The 19,394-nt window shown below is 56.6% G+C and overlaps 1 protein-coding gene across 1 annotated transcript in view; it reads right to left on the bottom strand.

Annotated features, from left to right (window-relative positions):
• Positions 1–19,394, bottom strand: part of MUC2 (mucin 2, oligomeric mucus/gel-forming) — a 45,440-nt gene that overhangs the window by 2,826 nt on the left and 23,220 nt on the right. The window contains 17 exon segments of the mRNA XM_056803554.1: positions 103–231; positions 474–569; positions 744–866; positions 1,052–1,092; positions 1,626–1,730; positions 2,906–3,080; positions 3,394–3,425; positions 3,514–3,614; positions 3,769–3,838; positions 4,846–5,024; positions 6,312–6,534; positions 7,320–7,503; positions 8,670–8,917; positions 9,293–9,467; positions 10,387–10,598; positions 11,126–11,443; positions 12,749–18,778. Coding sequence (XP_056659532.1) covers positions 103–231; positions 474–569; positions 744–866; positions 1,052–1,092; positions 1,626–1,730; positions 2,906–3,080; positions 3,394–3,425; positions 3,514–3,614; positions 3,769–3,838; positions 4,846–5,024; positions 6,312–6,534; positions 7,320–7,503; positions 8,670–8,917; positions 9,293–9,467; positions 10,387–10,598; positions 11,126–11,443; positions 12,749–18,778 — 8,441 coding nt within the window.

Here is a 19,394-nt window from a genome sequence, read left to right as displayed (position 1 = left end):
GGCAGGTTCTCGCCCTCCCTGGAGCGTTCCCCCTTGCCCGGGCCGCCACCCTCCAGCTTAGCACCCTGAAGGAAAACTGGGGCGGGCTGTGGGGCCGCTCACAGGCACGCAGGAGGCCAGGTCCAAGTCGGGACACGTGATTTCGGAGACGGAGGAGATGAGCTGGCCCTGGATCTTCACACAGCTGTAGATGGTGCAGTTGTCCTTCGGGTCATTCTTCATCTCGCCAGGCTGTGGATGCAGGGGGGGGGTTAGGGAGCTGCGGGGGGGGGTAGGGAGCTGTGGGGGGGGTAGGGAGCTGCGGGGGGGGTTAGGGAGCTGCGGGGGGGGTTAGGGAGCTGCGGGGGGGGTTAGGGAGCTGCGGGGGGGGGTTAGGGAGCTGCGGGGGGGTTAGGGAGCTGCGGGGGGGGGGGGTTAGGGAGCTGCGGGGCTGGCCTCCGGACCTCAGGGCTGGGGGGGGGGGCCGCACTGACCTTGAGAAGCAGGAGGTCGGCAGCCTGGTGCATCACACAGTGGGTCTGCTCGCACTTGGGGCAGCATTCGCCTGGCACTTTGACAGCTTCGAACCCCTAGGGAAGACCCAACACGGAGCATGGGAGTCTGGCCCACAGGAGGAGAAGGTGGCTCAGCCTGGAGTGGCCTCTCCCCGGCTGGGCTCCTGAGCCCCTGTTCCGGGGAGGCCCCAGGGAGAAGTAAGGAGCCCCCCAGCCCCGGAGGGAGCCCGCCTGGTTCCTGACACTCACGGGCTTGCAGGAGACGCTGCAGGGCACGTGTGAACACGAGATGATGTTCAGGTGAGTCGTGGCATTGACCTTCTCCGTACACAGACAGTCTTGGCACTTGTCAGAATATACGGGAGCTCCGGGCTGTGAGGGCGGGGGGGGGGGGGGCGTTGGGGGAGACACAGACAGGCAGAGAGGCAGAGTGAGGCTCTGTGGGGCGAGGCCGGGCGCTGCACCTTATGCTAGACGAGATGCCAGGCTGAACGGGGCTCCACCCCCCTCCCTGCCCCGCGTGGCCGGGGGGGGGGGGGGGGGGGGGGAGGGCTCACCTTGTATTCGGCCTCCCCCAGGACACAAACACCCTTGGGCTCTAGAAGGCAGAAAGGAACAAAGGCAGTCTGTGAGCACCCATTGTTTGCCAGGCTTTGTGCCCCCTTCCCTCCCAGGCCCCTTCCTCTGCCCGCTCCAGCCTGCTGAGTTCCCTGCCAGTGGCCATCGTGGATGCCCTCCTAAAGCTCCCAACAGGCTGGCAGCCTCAAGGACTGGAGGAGGCCGAGCAGAGCCCCTGGAGCGCGTGGCCGGCCTCTCCCTGGCGCTCCTCCCGTCGGGGCAGCCACCTCGCCGGGGCTTGTTGCTGCACAGGGCATCCAAGGTTGTCCAGGTGTCGCAGGAGGGAAGGGAGCTGGCCCCGGGCCTAACGGGCCTAGCACTGCCGGCCTCATGGCTGTGCCTGCCCTTGGTCAGCCCCATCTGGGCCCTTTCTCCTTCCCGGCTTGGCAGGCATGGCAGCCGTCCCGAGTCCCTGAGCCAGAAGGGCCCGGATGCCGCCCTCAGGAGCAGAGCTGGAGCTGCCCGGAGCCTCGGGGGGATGCCCCTGTCTGACCTGGCTGAGGGGAGACTCACCACAAGAATGGGCAGGGCAGCACCGGCCAGGGACAAGCTCTGTCTTCAGCTGGAATCCCACAGAGCACACGGGCGGCTTCGTCTGGCACAGGCTGACGTTGCATTCTGTGGGGGCCACAAGAGATCCCGTGAGCTGGGCAGCCTCTGGGACAGCAGTTGGGAAGGACGCCCAGAGAGCCGGCCGACCCAGACCCCCAGGGAGGAGCCCGAAGCATGGGTGGCGGCAGACGGGGCCTCGGGGGCACGTGGGGAAGGGCCAGACAAGCCACGATGTGGAGCCACCCGTGGCCAAGAAACACCCGCCTCCAAAGCTGTGGGAAGAACTGTGGGGGATAATGAAGGGGAAGGAGGAGAGCGAGAGCGGCTGAGGCCGGAGCCTGCGGCCACGGCTGCACTTGGCTGACACCCTCCAGTGCAGAAGGGAACAAGGGAGTGCTCAGCTCCCTGGGAACGAGTTCTATTCAAGCAACATTTAAAGAGACTGGCAGGAGCTGGGCTGGGCTGGGCTGAGCCTGCATGCCAGGGCACCAGCCCTCTCCAGCGCCATCCCCAGGATGGCCACAGAGCCGCCAGCGAGGTCAGACCAACTCCCTCAGGGTGGGGATCAGTCACGGGGTGCTGGCTGTGCTGTGGGCACAGAGCCAAGGCCCTCCAGAGGCCAAACTGGCCCCATGCTTGGGTGCAAATGGAATGGAGTGGCCAGAGAAGCCCTGGCCCACCCAGTGTCTCCCTCTAGGCAGCTCCTGTGTGCCTCCACAGCTTCAGGACCCAAGTGACTCAGTGGGCGTTTAGTGGCTGTACCCAGTGAGCTCAGGGCTCTAAGGGGAAGCCGTGTGAGTGCGAGTGCATTCACAGGACCCTGGGCTGCCCCCAAGGATCTGAGTTCGAGTCTGGACTCTGAGTGTCTTACTTCAGTGAACCCCAGCATCCCCTGTAAATGGGGACAAGGATCCAGGCTCTAGCTGTCTGAGGGCTGCTGGGTAGGAAATGGTTTGTGTCTGGGACTGGCCTCTAGCAGCAGTCTGCCCCATGCTTTGGGGTCAAGAATGCTAAGAGGCAGTGTGGTGGCTCAGGGAGTTGAGAGCCAGGCCTGGGTTCCAATCTGGCCTCAGATCCTTCCTAGCTGGGTGGCCCTGGGCAAGTCACTTCCCACCCATGGGCTGGCCCTTTCTGCCCTTCTGCCTGGGAGCCCATATTCCAAGAGCAAGGAAAGGGGGAAAGGGAAGGTGCAAGTGTGGGGCTCCCCTTCCCCCGCCCAGCCCAGCCCAGCCCGCTCTTACTGCAGGAGGTGACGTTGCAGCAGGTGTCGCTGGGGTCCACCTCGGTGACGGGGTAGGTGCCCTCCTCCGTGCACTGGGGCTCCTGCTGGGTGCACTGCTTGGCCTGGCACACGATGCCGGTTCCTCCTTCCAGGCAGATGCAGTTCTTGCAGTCAAACTCAAAGCGTTCCCCGAACTGTCGGGACACAAAGAAGGCAATGGGGGGGGAGGGCGGCAGGGAGGGAGCCGGGCAAGGGGAGCCCCCCTCTGGCCAGCCCTGAGGGACGAGTCTGCCCGCGGAGCCCTCGCCGGCCAGCCGCTCAGCCCGGCTTCCTCTTTAAGAGGGACGGAGAGAGGCCGCGGCCAGGCGCACCCCAGGGGGCCCAGGGACTCGGGGGGCCGCAGCCTCTCCTGGACTCCTCTCCGGGGCCGGGGGCGGGGCTCCCCCTCTCACCCTCCCCGCGCCCGCCCCCCGCCCAAGGCGACACAGGGCGCGGCGCTCGGCGGACCTCTCTGGGCACGTTGTCCGGTCCCACGCAGCCTGGAGAGGGAGAGAGAGGAGGGGCCGGTAAGGGGGGGCACGGTCCAGGCTGGAGGCCCACTGAGGAGCGGCTGGGGCGGGGACCTACCGCACGTCTCCACGCAGACGTCCACGCCCGGGGCGAAGTTGATGGTCCCCTCCGGGCAGAAGCAGCCTTCCGTCGTCCGGTTGTCCCGGGGACCCTCGGAGCTGGGAGAATGGGGGAGGGCAGGGTCAGGCCCGCTGCCCGGGGGGGCTCGGGGGGGGCAGAGGAAGCTCCAAGGGGGGGGCCGAGGGACCTGAGCCTGGGCGGCTGGGACAAGCTCGGAGGGAAGAGGAGGGGCGGGCGGGGGGAGGGGCTCACCTCGACTTGCAGGTTGGCTCTTCCATAGGCCCGCACGCCTTGTACTCCCGGTGAGACGGGCAGGTCACCTCTGGGGGGCGGAAGGCAAAGCCTTCAATCCATTGCTGGGGGAGCCTTCCTGCCCTTCCTGCCCTTCCTGCCCTCGGCAGCGAGCGGCCACCCGTTTTCCCACCCAGCACCCATCGTCCATCCATCTACTCACCCATGCACGCACCGGGCTGTTCCACCCATGCATCTAGCCATCTCTACCCAGGCCCACCGGAAATAAGAAACCTGGGGCCCTGCCCTTTCCCAGCAGTCTCCTCCTCTGTCCAGAGGCGCCCAGACAAGGGGAGGGCAGGGGAGGCCACGGTGACCCTCCTCTCCTCCCTCTCCTCCCTCTCTTTCTTCCCTTCTTCCCTTCCTCCCTCCCTTCCTTTCTTCCTTCCTATCTTCCTTCCCTCCCTCCCTCCCTCCCTTCCTTCCTCCCTTCCTTGTTTCCTCCCTCCCTTTCTTCCTTACCTCCTTCTTTCCTTCTTTCCTTCCTTCTCTCCTCCCTCCCTCCCTTTCTTCCTTCCTCCCTTCCTTCCTTTTTCCCTCCCTCCCTCCTTCTCTTCCTTCCTTCCTTCTTTCCTTCCTTCCTTCCCTCCTTCCTTCCTCTCTCCCTTCCTTCTTTCCTTCCCTTCTTCTTTTCTTCCTTCCTTTCCTCCCTTCCTTCCTTCCTTCCTTCCTTCCTCCCTCCCTCCCTCCCTCCCTCCCTCCCTCCCTTCCTTCCTTCCTTCCTTCCTTCCTTCCTTCCTTCCTTCCTTCCTTCCTTCCTTCCTTCCTTCCTCCCTTCCTCCCTTCCTCCCTTCCTCCCTTCCTCCCTCCCTCCCTTCCTTCCTTCCTTCCTTCCTTCCTTCCTTCCTTCCTCCCTCCCTCCATCCCTCCTTTTCTCCCTCCCTTCCTCCCAGAATCATCCCTGCTCTCCCCTTCCTGAGCCCCACCACCACCACCAGAAGTGGCTTGGGCACAGGGCTGGGATGCCCAGCAGGAGAGTGAGTCCTGGCTGTGGGATCTGGAAGGCAGCTACCCCAAAGCTCAGGCAGCCCTACTCACCACAGGCACCCTTGGCATGCTCTCGCCAGCTAATGCAGATGCCCTCCTGTGCACAGAGGGCTGCATAGGTCTGCAGACTGGCACACTCCATGCCAGAGTCAGGCACAAAGCAGCTGTCAAAGACGCAGGCTTCATAGTAGTGCTGGGGTGGGGCGTGCTGGTGGCACTTGGCAAACAGGCTGAGGGGAGGAACAGAAGCTCTTTGTCTGCCTGGGGTCCTCCAAGGCTCTCAGTGCCCACTGCCCACCCCAGACACCCTCCACTAGCTCTCTCAAGCTTGTTCTGAGGCATGGTCCTCTGGGCACCCCAGCTGAAGGCACCATCTTCCCAGGAGCTCTGGGGAGACCCACAGACAGGCCTGGCAGACCCACCTCTACCGAGGAATGAGGGAGCCTTTGAGAAACTCAGGCCAGGGCGAGTTGGATCTGGGAAAAGGTAACTGAGGCATGAAGGCTGGGGAAGGAGAAAGTGACCTGACTGACTAAGACCTAAGACCTTCCCCGTTGTGGCTGTTGGGCAGAAGAGAGATTACAGGAGGGGATCTCGAAGCTGGAAGGGACCTCCAGGGCACCCCAGCCAACCCTCTCCCTGTGCCAGCAGCCCCTCTGCCAGCTCTGACTGAGAGCCAGCCAACCCAACTTCTGATGGGACACACTTGAATAATTCCCCTGGGGGGCGCTCACTACTTCACCTGCCACTTCAGGGTCAGAAAGGCCTTCCTTCATTGAGCAGACTTGGCTATCATGGGCTCCCCCTACCCATGCACCATTGTCTTCCTGCTGCCTCTGGCTGAACCTCCCCCCCCCAGTCCTGGCAGGAATGTGTGGTAACCCAGAAAAAGTAAAGAGGACCCCTTCCCTTTCCCAAGCTCTCCTCCACAAAACTGGAGAATTGAGGACATGGCCCCTAGTCCGCATTCCATTGGCCTGTCCCTAACTCAGAGTGACCAAGGTCGCTTCCATTCCCTGAGCCTCGGTTTCCCCCTCTGTAAAGGAGAGTTTTGAACTCAGTTACCCCATCTCAAGGTTCCTTCCAGCTACAGCTCTGTACAATCCTGTAGCTCAGTAGAGTCCAGGACACCGGGGCCCTCCCCTCAGCTGCTGAATAGGCTACTGACCCCACCAGTTAGAAGAGCTCCCATCTGTAAAATGGGTTCCTGAGACCATAGAGAAGGTAGATGGAGAGAGCTGAGAGCATGCCCAGGGCAGCAGAAGCACCAACCAATCTGGGGGCCAGCGGTGCCTTCAGGGGACAGACTTCTCTGACCTGTGGCCAGCCCTGCCACATTCTGCCCTCCCATGTCCCTGTGAAGCAGGGCTGCTCTAGGCAGCTGTGATTGCCCCCATTTACACAAGAGAAAACTGAGGCTAGCCAAAGTCAAGTGGCAGATTTTGAGAGGAGGAGCTGGGATTATCACTCAGGGGGCCCGATTGCCTGCCTGTGGGGGGCAGTCTTCAGGGGGTTACCTGCTCTTGATGAGCTCACAGAGAGGCGAGGGGACACAGTCCCCAGGGGGTGTCAGCCCTCCAGGCTGGGTGACAGAGGGGGACTTGGTTGTGGAGATGGTGTGGGGGCAGTGAGGCTTCGAGGGGTCATTCACCACCCATTCGTCGGCCATGATTTCACAGTCTGAGATGACCTCCCCGCTGGGCAGCATGCAGTCGTCAGCTGTATTGTTGGTGCAAGTACCTGGGATGGGAGAAAAGCCCTCCAGGATCTCCAAAGCCAGGCTCTGAGTCAGGTGGCCAGATGCCCCAGCTGCCCCTTGGCCATGGGGCCTCCATGCAGTGGCCAGGAAGCCACAGATCCCACTATGTACCAGCAGGCTTCACGAGCCAGCTTTCCCTCCCACCCAGCCAGGGGCAGACAGCCCAGGCAGCCATTGGGCACAGGCCCCTGTTCCAAGGCCCTCCCTGGGTCCGAGATGGAGCTCCCAGGACACCTTGAAGCTAAGGTTTGCCCTGTCCTCTCTTTCCCTGCTGCCTGCCTAGAACAGTGGCAACATTGGATTCATCCCATGAGCCTTTGGGAGGCTCCCGTGAAATGGCTCAGAGGAAAAGAGAGCCCCTCGCGGCTTCTAAGACAGCCAGCTCAGCGGGGAGCCCAAAGGGGCTCTGTGAGCAGGGCCCCTCAGCTCGGCTCAGGGCACCGGAGGGAGGGGCCTCAGTGTCCCTTTGGCGACAGACACCATCAGCTCCCCTTGACCCCGATGCCCTGGATCCAGTCCCCAGCCCTGCCCCGAATACTGAGATTCCCACAGGCTCATGGAGCAGAACCCTAGGAGGCAGGGAGAAAGAGGAATCCCCCACCCCCAAGACCCACAAGAACCAGCGCCAAGTGAGCTCACAGGTTGTAGCCCCACCAGGAGCTGATGCCAATCTCCATGAAGGGGGAGCCCCTTCCACACTGGGAGGGCTCTGGACCACAGCCTTGGGGAGGGGGACAGGCCTCAGAGGCTATGCATCCTTCCTTACCGCACTGGCCTTTGGTGTTGTTGCCAAATTTGCTGTAAGGCATCTTGATGGCAAAGGACAGGCCATTGTAGGACACCAGGACGCCGAGTTCAGGAATATCTACCACATAATTGATGCCAGCCTCATAGACCTGGAGGCCGTATTTCCGATAGGGCAGTGACACGGTCTGCTTGTTCACCAGGACCTGCGGCACAGGGAAGAGTCAGGAAGGGGCCAAGGGCTGGCTCCTAAGCAGCTGGAGGCTCGGAGGAGCGGGAGAGCCAGTTAGGTGACCTGACTTGGGAGGGCAACACAGTCTCCTACCAGGGAATCCCTTCAGCCTCTGCCTAAAATTAAGGGAATCAGCTTGAATTCAAGTCCCAACAGAACCAGCAGGCCAGCCAGGGTGGTGGGACTGGCCACAAGAACAAGAGAGGCATCCCTGGGGCCAAGAGCCAGCAAGTGCCTCTGCTGGGGAAGCCCAGGGCTCAGTGTGCCATGAGACACCCAGATGGAAAGGAAACCAGGGCTTCCCCTGCCCTCCAAGACCACACCTTGCCCTCAGCCCTTCTTCCCTGCCTCAGTGGATATGCTCCCTCTGACAAGCAGATGCTGAGGGCAAGTGGTCCAGGCCCAAAGCCCTGGAGGAGGCCTCCTCAGCCCTTCACTCTCCCTTCTCCCCCTCCCCAGAAGCCAAAGTCTTGGCCAAAGCTAGCCAACTTGACCTCCACAATAGCTGCTGCTCTGTGTCCCTCCCCTCTATTCTCAGAATCCTCATCTCCTGCCCCTGGACTATTGCCCTAGCTTCCTAGTGGCTCTCCCCCTGCTGGCCACCCTTCCTTTAAGAAACATCGTACTGCCTCTACAGACTTCTGTTGGTCCCCTTCCCTTCAGTCTTCTCACATAGTAGTCCTCTTCAGGAACTCTGAGCTCCTGCCACACGGGACACTGATCTCCCCTTTCCATGCCTTTATCCCAGCTGGCCCCTCTGCCTGGAATGCATTCCCTCCACAAGCCCACCTCCCAGAACCTCTGAATTCCTTTGAGAATCAGCCCCAAATTGCAGCTTCTGCAGGAGTCCCTTTCTGGTCACCCCCACCCTCAGTCATTAGAGTCCTCTCTCCCCAAGGACACCTTGCCTCCCTCACGTATGTATCTTGTATGTACTAAGTTATTGTGCATGTTGTCTTGTCCATTGGATACTCCTGGGGGCAGGGATTATTCTAGTTTTCTCTTAAGGTCCCTGGCACCCAGCCCGGTGCCTGCTCCATAGGAGGTCCTTCCTAAATGCTTGCCAATTGGCAGATTGATTGAGAGTCCCTTGCCCGGTGGAGTGCCCCCTTCCCCAGCACTGAGCACCCCACAGCGCACCTGGACTTTCATGGGTGCCATGTGGATGGTCTTGATGAGAACCTCCTGGGTCTCATGCCTCACAATGAGGGTGCGTGGGCAGGACACCTTGTCGTTGGCGTCACAGTGGTAGTTGTCGATGTAGACTCCGAAGTTGTCCACGGTCTGTGAGATCTCTTCCACTAACACGTAGGTGCAGTTCCCCTGGTAGCTGTAGTACAGGCCATCAAAGGTAGTGTAATGGGGGTCTCCCCAGCCGGTGCAGTAGCCTGGAAAAGCAGCATTTGCCCTGAGCTAGCGTCCTGGGGGCTGGGGGGCCCCCAAATCCTCATTCCCGGGAAGGGCCATCAGGCACCATCTGCCCACATCCCCTGGCAGCAAGGCTAGGCTCTTGACCTGGGAATTCCTCTCCCCAAAGTCCCGAAGCGACCCTCCTAGTCAACTAAGCCCCTGTGGGGCACTGAAGCGCTCCTTTTCAGTCGGGAGCTCAGCACCTAGGACAGTTCCTGGCCTGGATGCTTACTAATCCAGGGAGCCAGATCTGACCCACTACTGTAGTGACTACAGCAGCGCTTGTCTCTCTTCCGGGGCCACGGGAGGAAGCGGAGGATGCTGGTTGATGCAGGAGGGGGCCAGGCACTTACAGTCGCACTCCCAGTGGCCGCAGCAGCCATCAGGGTCCAGGACCCACACAGGGTTGAGGCCATTGCTGCACACAGGCTTGGGAGGTGGGTTGCACTCCTTCTCGAAAATCTCCACTGTGTTATCATGCTTGCACACTGCCATGGTGCAGTTACACAGCCACCAGGTCTCGTTCTCCTACGAGCAGGGGAGGAGAGACAAAAGCAAACATCAGCTAGAACCTGGACCGTTGACCCGGGACCAGGAGACCCAGGACCCCAGCCTACCCCTGTCCTGACTCTCCAAGGCAAATCAGCATGGAAGAAAGGGCCCTGGACCTGAGGCCACTACTGAGCCGGAGAGCAGTCCCTTATCCCCCCCCCCCCATTTCCCCATCTGTTGAATGGGATTCATAGAATCCCTGGGGGTGTTGTGGGAGGGCGCCTTGCATGGGCTTCTGTGCTTGTTAGCAGTAAGTAATCTGCCAGGACCAGGCTGTGAACTCCAGGAGGACCCAGCTAGCACATCGCAGCCAGGCCTAGTGGCCCAAGGCTCTGGCCCCAGGCCCTCACTCGAATGAAAGAGATGGAATGAAAATGGCCTTGGAGGGGGAAGATGGAACGCTATTTGCCTCCGGAGTTTGGAGGAGGGCAGGGAGGGACCCTCCAGCAGCCTGGAGCTCCCAGTTAGTGGGGAAATGAGCCTGAGTCTGGAGCTTGGGCCCCTTCTTGGCCAGAGAGCTTGACCTCAGGCTGTGCCTCTAACTCCAAGCTCTCTTCTCCAAATCAAATAACTATCCGTCTCTTGGGCTTATGGATCTCCAGCTGGAAAAAATCTCAGGAGCCACCCAGGCCTGCTCACTTACATTATGGATGGGCAGACTGAAGCCTAGAGAGGGAAGAGACTAGGCAGGCTTGCTTCCTGGGGGTCTGGGCGAGAGCAGGGAAGGATCAGCCCAAATCTAGCCCTATGTCTGAGGAGGGGGGAGACTCAGAGAAGGTGTGAAGCAAAGGTCTCATCTGCCGGCACTAGATGATCAGTTCCTGTAGACTTTTCAAGAACTGGGAACTGGGAAGAGTGGACAGCAGTACTAGCCTTAGCATGGGCAGCTACCGACCTGCCGTGGTGGCACAAAGTCAGGGCACCCTGGAGGTGGAGTGGGCGTTGAGGATGGCGATGAGGCTGGTGATGAGGGTGAGGTTGGGGTCGAGGTTGGGGTGGGTTGGGGCGTGGAAGGACAGGACCAGTTGAAGATCTCTAATTCACAGGCAAAGGAGCAGTTGACATAGTAGCAGTAGTCTCCATGTGTCCCATTGTACACCACGTCACCTGCCAGGGAAGAAGAAGCCTCCCCAATAAGCCAAAAGGGAAAGGACTGAATATGCCCAACAAACCACATGAAGACGAGGTTATTGCAGGCTACCTTTGACCAGAAGAACCTCATGTGAGAGGGGGTTAGGTGGCTCAGTGGATAGAGCCAGGCCTGGCATTAATAGATCCTGGGTTCAAATTTGACCTCAGACACTTCCTTTCTGTGTGAACCTGGACAAATCACTTGACCCCAGTTGCCTAGCCCTTACCACTCTTCTGCCTTGGAACTTATAAGACAGAAGGAAGGGTTTGCTTTTAAAACTAATCACCAGCCAGCCAGAGCCAGAGTAGCTCCCCCTACGGGCTGGCTCTGGTAGGGAGCAGACAGCCACCTGGGTTCTGTGCGGGGGGGTGGGGGGGGTAACCCCACTTTCCAGCTGATGCCCTCCAAGTGTTTAGTCTCATTTCCTCCTCTGTGAATGGGAGCACACTTAGCATCTTCTCCAGAAGCCTTGGGGAGCGAGTCTGCCATCATTGCTTCTCACCTGGTCCGTAATATGTATCATTCAAGAAGCAGCAGTATATCTGGGGGGATGTCCCCGCAGTGGGACCCGTGCTGATGCTGATGCTGGGAGATGGGAGTGGCGAAGTGGTGAACGTGGAAAGCTCCGTGGTGGGGGTGGTGCGTGCTGTAGTCTGGGTGCTCACGCTGAGAGTGCTGGTGGGAGGCTGAATGGGCGTTGTGGTCTCAGGAGGAGCCGGGGGACTAGGAGTGGAAGCCAAAGGAGTCGGGGTCCCGCTCGTCGTTGTTGTGGTCGATGTGGTGCTCTCTACCATCAAGGTTGGAGTGGTGGGTCCTGTGCCTAGAAAGAGAAGGGCCAGAGGGCATTCATGGTTCCTGCCTGCTAAAGCCAAGGCACGGGAAGCTGGGAAGGTGCCGAATGAACTGAAGGATTTGGGCTCTCTTCGGATTCCTCCAGGCAGCCCCGGAAAGCACCATCCTGGCCAACTGGCTGCCCAAGGAATCAGTCGAGAGCATGATCTTGGGTCTGCCTTTATGTCTCTTTGTCTAGCCACTACCACTAGGTGATGGCTGGAGTTTTGTTGGGCTCAGGGCAGATGAGGCAAAGGCTCCTGTGGAATCTTTCAAAGCAGCCACCCTCCAGTGCCAGCGTCCCTAAGTGTGCTCCCCCAGGCACCAGTAATTCACAAGGCCCTCAGGACAGCCTGAAGCCTGGACCCAGACAATAGTCATGTGCCAATGAGAGTCCCAAGTCCCAAATCACCCTGGAGAGAAGAGATGGACCGGCAGCTTGACTCAGTTACCTCCCACTTGCAGCACATAACATGCTTCAAGAGAGCTTCCTTTCTATGCCTCAATCCCATTCCACATTTACCATGAATCTAAAATGTCAACCCCACCCACTGGTGGCAGCTCTCCTCCCACTAGGGAAGAATAGGGTAACTCAGAGAGTCATTTCCCTGTCAGTGGCAGCTGGTGCAACCAATACTTGAACCAAATTCTCCTTTCCAATTTCCCAACAATTGGCCATCTAGCCTCTGCTAGAAGACCTTCCATGACGAGGAGCTCATCACCTTTTAAAGCAGTCTATTCCACTAGATCTAGTTGTTGGAAAGTTCTTCCTCATAGAGGTTAAATCTGCTTGTTTGCACCCTCATTCCCCAACCCTGTCTTGTTCCTGATTCTTCCCTCTGGGGCCAAACAAAACGAAGCTGATCCCTTTTCCACAGTCCAGGCCTTTAAATATTGGAAGGAAGCACTAAGATACCCACCAAGTCTTTTCTCTGCCAACCTAAGTGTCTCCCAAACATACCAACAAACATCTACTCATATCTCCAAAACCCCTGTAGTTCCTGTATCTAATATGAAAGCTGCACCCTGAGCAGTGACATAGAAATAGTGCTCTGAGAAATACGACGCCCTCCAATATCAAGAATCCAAAGGCTTTTGTCTTACAACATTTTTTCTCCATGAATGAAAAAATGGGATTATTTACCCTAACAGAACTAAAGGAGAGTCTTCTTGGCTCATTTTTACCTGGAATGGGAAAGAAGGCTATGGCAATAGGAATGGTGATTAGAATAGTTAGGATTAAAATTAAAGGTTAGGGCAGAGAAAAGGGAAAGACCTGAGGGAGGTGCCTCACCTGTAGTTGTTGGAGTTGGAGTTGGAGCCTCTGTGGTGGTTGATGGTGGTGTTGGAGTCTCTCTCATAGTTGTGGATGGTGTCTCTGTGGTAGTCATAGTTGGGGTTGAAGTCTCTGTTGAAGTAGTGGTGGAAGGTGCTGGAGTCTCAGTGGTGGTAAATGAAGGTGTTGGAGTTGGAATCTCTGTGATAGTGGTGGTGGTAGGAGAAAGTGTTGAAGTCTCTGTTGGAGTGGATGTGGTAGATGTTGGTGTTGGAGTAGGAGTCTCTGTGGTAGTGGTAGTGGGTTTTGGTGTTGGAGTCTCTGTAGTGGTAGTGGTAGGTGTAAGTGTTGGAGTCCTAGTGGTAGTGGTGATAGATGAAGGTGTTGGAGCCTCAGTGGTGGTAGTAGGAGAAAGTGTTGAAGTCTCTGGTGGAGTGGGGGTGGTAGATGTTGGTGTTGGAGTAGGAGTCTCTGTGGTAGTGGTAGTGGGTGTAGGTGTTGGAGTCTCTGTGGTGGTAGTGGTGGGTGTAGGTGTTGGAGTCTCTGTGGTGGTAGTGGTGGGTGTAGGTGTTGGAGTCTCTGTGGTGGTAGTGGTGGGTGTAGGTGTTGGAGTCTCAGTGGTGGTGGTGGTTGATGAAGGTGTTGGAGTTGGAATCTCTGTAATAGTGGTGGTGGTAGGAGAAAGTGTTGATGTCTCTGTTGGAGTGGAGGTGGTAGATGTTGGTGTTGGAGTAGGAGTCTCTGTGGTAGTGGGTGTAGGTGTTGGAGTCTCAATGGTGGTGGTAGAGGGTGTGGGTGTTGGAGTTGGAGCCTCTGTGGTAGTGGTGGTGGTAGGAGAAAGTGTTGAAGTCTCTGTTGGAGTGGGGGTAGTAGATGTTGGTGTTGGAGTAGGAGTCTCTGTGGTGGTAGTAGTGGAGGAGGGTGTTGGAGTCTCAGTGGTGGTGGTGGAGGGTGTTGGAGTCTCAGTGGTGGTGGTAGTGGATGAAGGTGTTGGAGTTTCAGTGGTGGTGGTACTGGGTGTAGGTGGAGTTGGAGTCTCTGTGGTAGTAGTGGTGGTGGTAGAAGAGGGTGTTGGAGTCTCTGTTGGGGTGGGGGTGGTAGAGGTTGGTGTTGGGGTAGGAATCTCTGTGGTAGTGGGTGTAGGTGTTGGAATTTCAGTGGTGGTAGTGGTGGTGGAAGGTGTTGGAGTTTCAGTGGTGGTGGATGAAGGTTCTGGAGTCTCAGGGGTGGTGGTAGTGAGTGTAGGTGTTGGAGTTGGAGTCTCTGTGGTAGTGGTGGTGGTAGAAGAGGGTGTTGGAGTCTCTGTTGGGGTGGAGGTGGGGAATGTTGATGTTGGAGTAGGAGTCTCTGTGGTAGTGGTAGTGGGTGTAGGCATTGGAGTTTCAGTGGTGGTAGTGGTAGGTGTAGGTGTTGGAGTCTCTGTGGTGGTAGTGGTAGGTGTAGATGTTATAGTCTCGGTGGTGGTACTGGGTGTAGGTGGAGTTGGAGTCTCTTTGGTGGTAGTGGTGGTGGTATAAGAGGGTGTTGGAGTCTCTGTTGGGGTGGGGGTGGTAGAGGTTGGTGTTGGGGTAGGAATCTCTGTGGTAGTGACAATGGGTGTTGGTGTTGGGGTTTCAGTGGTGGTGGTAGTGGTGGAAGGTGTTGGAGTCTCAGTTGTGGTGGATGAAGGTGTTGGAGTCTCAGTGGTGGTGGTAGTGGGTGTATGTGTTGGAGTTGGAGACTCTGTGGTAGTGGTCGTGGTAGGAGAAGGTGTTGGAGTCTCTGTTGGAATGGGGGTGGTAGATGTTGGTGTTGGAGTAGGAGTCTCTGTGGTAGTGGTAGTGGGTGTAGGTGTTGGAGTTTCAGTGGTGGTAGTGGTGGGTGTGGGTGTTGGAGTCTCTGTAGTGGTGGTAGTAGAGGAGGGTGTTGGAGTCTCAGTGGTGGTAGAGGGTGTTGAAGTCTCAGTGGTGGTGGTGGAGGGTGTAGGTGTTGGTGTTGGAGTCTCTGTGGTGGTGGTAGGAGAAGGTGTTGAAGTCTCTGTTGGGATGTTGGTGGTAGATGTTGGTGTTGGAGTAGGAGTCTCTGTGGTGGTAATGGTGGTAGGAGAAGGTGTTGAAGTCTCTGTTGGGGTGTGGGTGGTAGATGCTGGTGTTGGAGTAGGAGTTTCTGTGGTAGTGGTAGTGGGTGTAGGTGTTGGAGTCTCAGTAGTGATGGTGGTGGTAGAGGGTGGTGGGGTCTCAGTGGTGGTGGTAGAGGGTGAAGGTGTTGGAGTTTCAGTGGTGGTAGTGGTAGGTGCAGGTGTTGGAATTTCTGTGGTGGTAGTAGTGGGTATTGGAGTTGGAGTTGGAGTCTCAGTAGTGGTGGTTGTGCTAGTTGTGGTCACTGGTGTGCCACAGGTGGACTGCTGCTCACAACAATAAACCTTGACTTCATAATTGAGACATCCAGGCATAGGCATCATTCCTCCTGGCTTCTGATCTTCATTTTTACACACCAATCCCACTGAAGTATTACACACTAAGACTTGTCCCAGGGTTTCAAGTGGCTTGTCTGGAAACATTACAGCTCTGCATGTGATGTTGGTTACCCAGCCGTCCTTGCAAATATTCTCCACCAGTTCAAAGTCACCACCACCTGGTTTGCCATATTGTGGCTTCCCTGAATCAACCCAATCAGTCCAGTCACAGACAGGATCACATTCTGGGATGCTTGGAGTGGGTGTCTGGGTGCTGGTAGTGGTAATGGGTGTAGGTGTAGGTGTTGGAGTCTCTATGGTGATGGTGGTGGTGGAGGAGGAGGTGGTGGTAATGGTTGGCATGGTGGTGGTGGATGAAGGTGTTGGAGTCTCAGTGGTGGTGGTGGATGAAGGTGTTGGAGTCTCAGTGGTGGTGGTGGATGAAGGTGTTGGAGTCTCAGTGGTGGTGGTAGTAGATGAAGGTGTTGGAGTCTCAGTAGTGGTGGTGGGTGAAGGTGTTGGAGTCTCAGTGGTGGTGATAGGAGGTGAAGGTGTTGAAATCTCAGTAGTGGTAGTAGTGGTGATGGAGGTTGTTGAAGTCTCAGTGATGGTAGTGGATGAAGGTGTTGGAGTTTCAATAGTGGTGGTGGTTGAAGGTTTTGGAGTCTCAGTGGTGGTTATAGGAGGTGATGGTGTTGGAGTCTCAGTGGTGGTGGTAGTGGTGGAAGGTGTTGGAGTCTCAGTGGTCATAGTGGTTGGTGAAGGGGTTGGAATCTCAGTGGTGATGGAGGTAGATAAAGGTGTTGGAGTTTCAGTGGTGGTAGTGGTAGGTGAAGGTGTTGGAGTCTCAGTGGTGGTGGTGGTAGTGGAAGGTATTGGAGTCTCAGTGATGGTAATGGTGGATGAAGGTATTGGAGTTTCAGTGATGATGGTAGTGGGTGTAGGTGTTTGAGTTGAAGTCTCTATGGTAGTAGTGGTGGTGGTAGAAGAGGGTGTTGGAGTCTCTGTTGGGGTGGGGGTGGTAGAGGTTGGTGTTGGGGTAGGAATCTCTGTGGTAGTGGTAGTAGGTGTAGGTGTTGGAATTTCTGTGGTGGTAGTAGTGGCTATAGGTGTTGGAGTTGGAGTCTCAGTAGTGGTGGTAGAGGGTGTAGGTATTGGAGTTTCAGTGGTGGTAGTGGTAGGTGTAGGTGCTGGAGTCTCAGTGGTGGTGGTGGAAGGTGAAGGTGTTGGAGTCTCAGTGGTGATAGTGGTAGGTGTAGGTGTTGGCATTTCTGTGGTGGTAGTGGTAGGTGCAGGTGTTGGAATTTCTGTGGTGGTGGTGGTAGTGGGTGTAGGTGTAGGTGTTGGAGTCTCAATAGTGGTGATGGAGGGTGAAGGTGTTGGAGTTTCAGTGGTGGTAGTGGTAGGTGTAGGTGTTGGAATTTCTGTGGTGGTGGTGGTGGTGGTGGTGGTAGTGGGTGTAGGTGTAGGTGTTGGAGTCTCAGTAGTGGTGGTGGAGGGTGAAGGTGTTGGAGTTTCAGTGGTGGTGGTGGTAGGTTCAGGTGTTGGCATTTCTGTGGTGGTGGTGGTGGTAGTGAGTGTAGGTGTAGGTGTTGGAGTCTCAGTGGTGGTGGAAGGTGAAGGTGTTGGAGTCTCAGTGATGATAGTGGTAGGTGTAGGTGTTGGCATTTCTGTGGTGGTAGTGGTAGGTGCAGGTGTTGGAATTTCTGTGGTGGTGGTGGTAGTGGGTGTAGGTGTAGGTGTTGGAGTCTCAATAGTGGTGATGGAGGGTGAAGGTGTTGGAGTTTCAGTGGTGGTGGTGGTAGGTTCAGGTGTTGGCATTTCTGTGGTGGTGGTGGTGGTCGTGAGTGTAGGTGTAGGTGTTGGAGTCTCAGTGGTGGTGGTGGAAGGTGAAGGTGTTGGAGTCTCAGTGATGATAGTGGTAGGTGTAGGTGTTGGCATTTCTGTGGTGGTAGTGGTAGGTGCAGGTGTTGGAATTTCTGTGGTGGTGGTGGTAGTGGGTGTAGGTGTAGGTGTTGGAGTCTCAATAGTGGTGATGGAGGGTGAAGGTGTTGGAGTTTCAGTGGTGGTGGTGGTAGGTGCAGGTGTTGGAATTTCTGTGGTGGTGGTAGTGGGTGTAGGTGTAGGTGTTGGAGTCTCAATAGTGGTGGTGGAGGGTGAAGGTGTTGGAGTTTCAGTGGTGGTGGTGGTAGGTGCAGGTGTTGGAATTTCTGTGGTGGTAGTAGTGGGTATTGGAGTTGGAGTTGGAGTCTCAGTAGTGGTGGTTGTGCTAGTTGTGGTCACTGGTGTGCCACAGGTGGACTGCTGCTCACAACAATAAACCTTGACTTCATAATTGAGACATCCAGGCATAGGCATCATTCCTCCTGGCTTCTGATCTTCATTTTTACACACCAATCCCACTGAAGTATTACACACTAAGACTTGTCCCAGGGTTTCAAGTGGCTTGTCTGGAAACATTACAGCTCTGCATGTGATGTTGGTTACCCAGCCGTCCTTGCAAATATTCTCCACCAGTTCAAAGTCACCACCACCTGGTTTGCCATATTGTGGCTTCCCTGAATCAACCCAATCAGTCCAGTCACAGACAGGATCACATTCTGGGATGCTTGGAGTGGGTGTCTGGGTGCTGGTAGTGGTAATGGGTGTAGGTGTAGGTGTTGGAGTCTCAGTAGTGGTGGTGGTGGGTGAAGGTGTTGGAGTTTCAGTGGTGGTGGTGGTGGGTGAAGGTGTTGGAGTCTCAGTAGTGATGGTGGTAGGTGAAGGTGTTGGAGTCTCTGTGGTGGTGGTGGTGGTTGAAGGTGTTGGAGTTTCAGTGGTGGTTGTGGTAGGTGAAGGTGTTGGAGTCTCAGTAGTGATGGTGGTAGGTGAAGGTGTTGGAGTCTCTGTGGTGGTGGTGGTGGGTGAAGGTGTTGGAGTCTCTGTGGTGGTGGTGGTGGGTGAAGGTGTTGGAGTCTCTGTGGTGGTGGTGGTGGGTGAAGGTGTTGGAGTCTCTGTGGTGGTGGTGGTGGGTGAAGGTGTTGGAGTCTCTGTGGTGGTGGTGGTGGGTGAAGGTGTTGGAGTCTCTGTGGTGGTGGTGGTGGGTGAAGGTGTTGGAGTCTCTGTGGTGGTGGTGGTGGGTGAAGGTGTTGGAGTCTCTGTGGTGGTGGTGGTGGGTGAAGGTGTTGGAGTCTCTGTGGTGGTGGTGGTGGGTGAAGGTGTTGGGATAGAGGTCGGAGCTGAAGGTGGAAGTGTGTGAGTTGTGGTTGGAGAGCCTGGGGTTGTCGTGGTGCTCTGTGACGTTCCTGGGCAAGAGTCCATGGGCAGACAACAATTGACCCGAATTTCATAGTCATAACAGAGGCCGAAGGGTCCATTTCCAAACTGGTCTGCGTTTTCACAAATGAGTCCCAAAGTGGTGTTACACTGTACCTTCTGGCCCAGCTCTTCCCAGCTGAGATGGGGCTCCTCAGCTGACCTGCACTCGATGTCCTCGGGGGCACTGCACACCCCATCAAACCTCTCCCGGTCACCATGATTACTGCCAGTCAGGGGATGATCCTCATTGATCCAATCAGACCAAAAACAGCATATTCCTAGGAAGGAACATCAAAATGACAATTTGGAATTTGTGCCTGGCTGGGGGTGGGAGAGGGAACCCAAAGGACTGTAGCTAGTGTCCTTGGTAGACCTAAAAGACTTTTGCTACACCAAGTGCAAGTCTTCTCCTTCCAACCCTGCCATTGTTCAGAGATTCCAAAGACCACAGACATCAACTAGTGAAAGCCTCTCATCAGACAAATGGGGAAACTGAGGCCCAGGGTAAAGTAAGCAGTTCTTGCTCAAGGAAATACAGCTAGGAAATGGCAGACCTGGGACAGTTCTGAGCCATGAGCCTTCTCTACTTCTACACATAAACCTTCATGGAAGAAAGGAGTTGTCCAACACCCAAAATGTCATCGGTCCCAAATGGCCACTTAAAGATTCCACGAAAACCTAGCTTCCACCTCACGGAGCCCCGCCTGTCCTGGCATACCCATAGTGCCAGTATCACCTGGCTTGCCCCTAAGGCAGGAGTTAGCTGTAGTCCCAGAGTCCTGGCTCTAAAGAGATTCTGCTCTCAATGAGGGAGAGGGGTTATCCTCTACTTTCTGCCTTCATTGTATGCTATCTGTTATCAAAAACTACCCTGAGGGGGCAGCTGGGTGGCTCAGTGGACGGAGAGCCAAGCCTAGAGACAGGAGGTCCTGG

The sequence above is a fragment of the Monodelphis domestica genome, chromosome 6 (assembly GCF_027887165.1).
Source record: "Monodelphis domestica isolate mMonDom1 chromosome 6, mMonDom1.pri, whole genome shotgun sequence".
In the NCBI taxonomy this organism is placed as follows: Eukaryota; Metazoa; Chordata; class Mammalia; order Didelphimorphia; family Didelphidae; genus Monodelphis; species Monodelphis domestica.
This window is presented reverse-complemented; position numbering and strand designations above follow the sequence as displayed.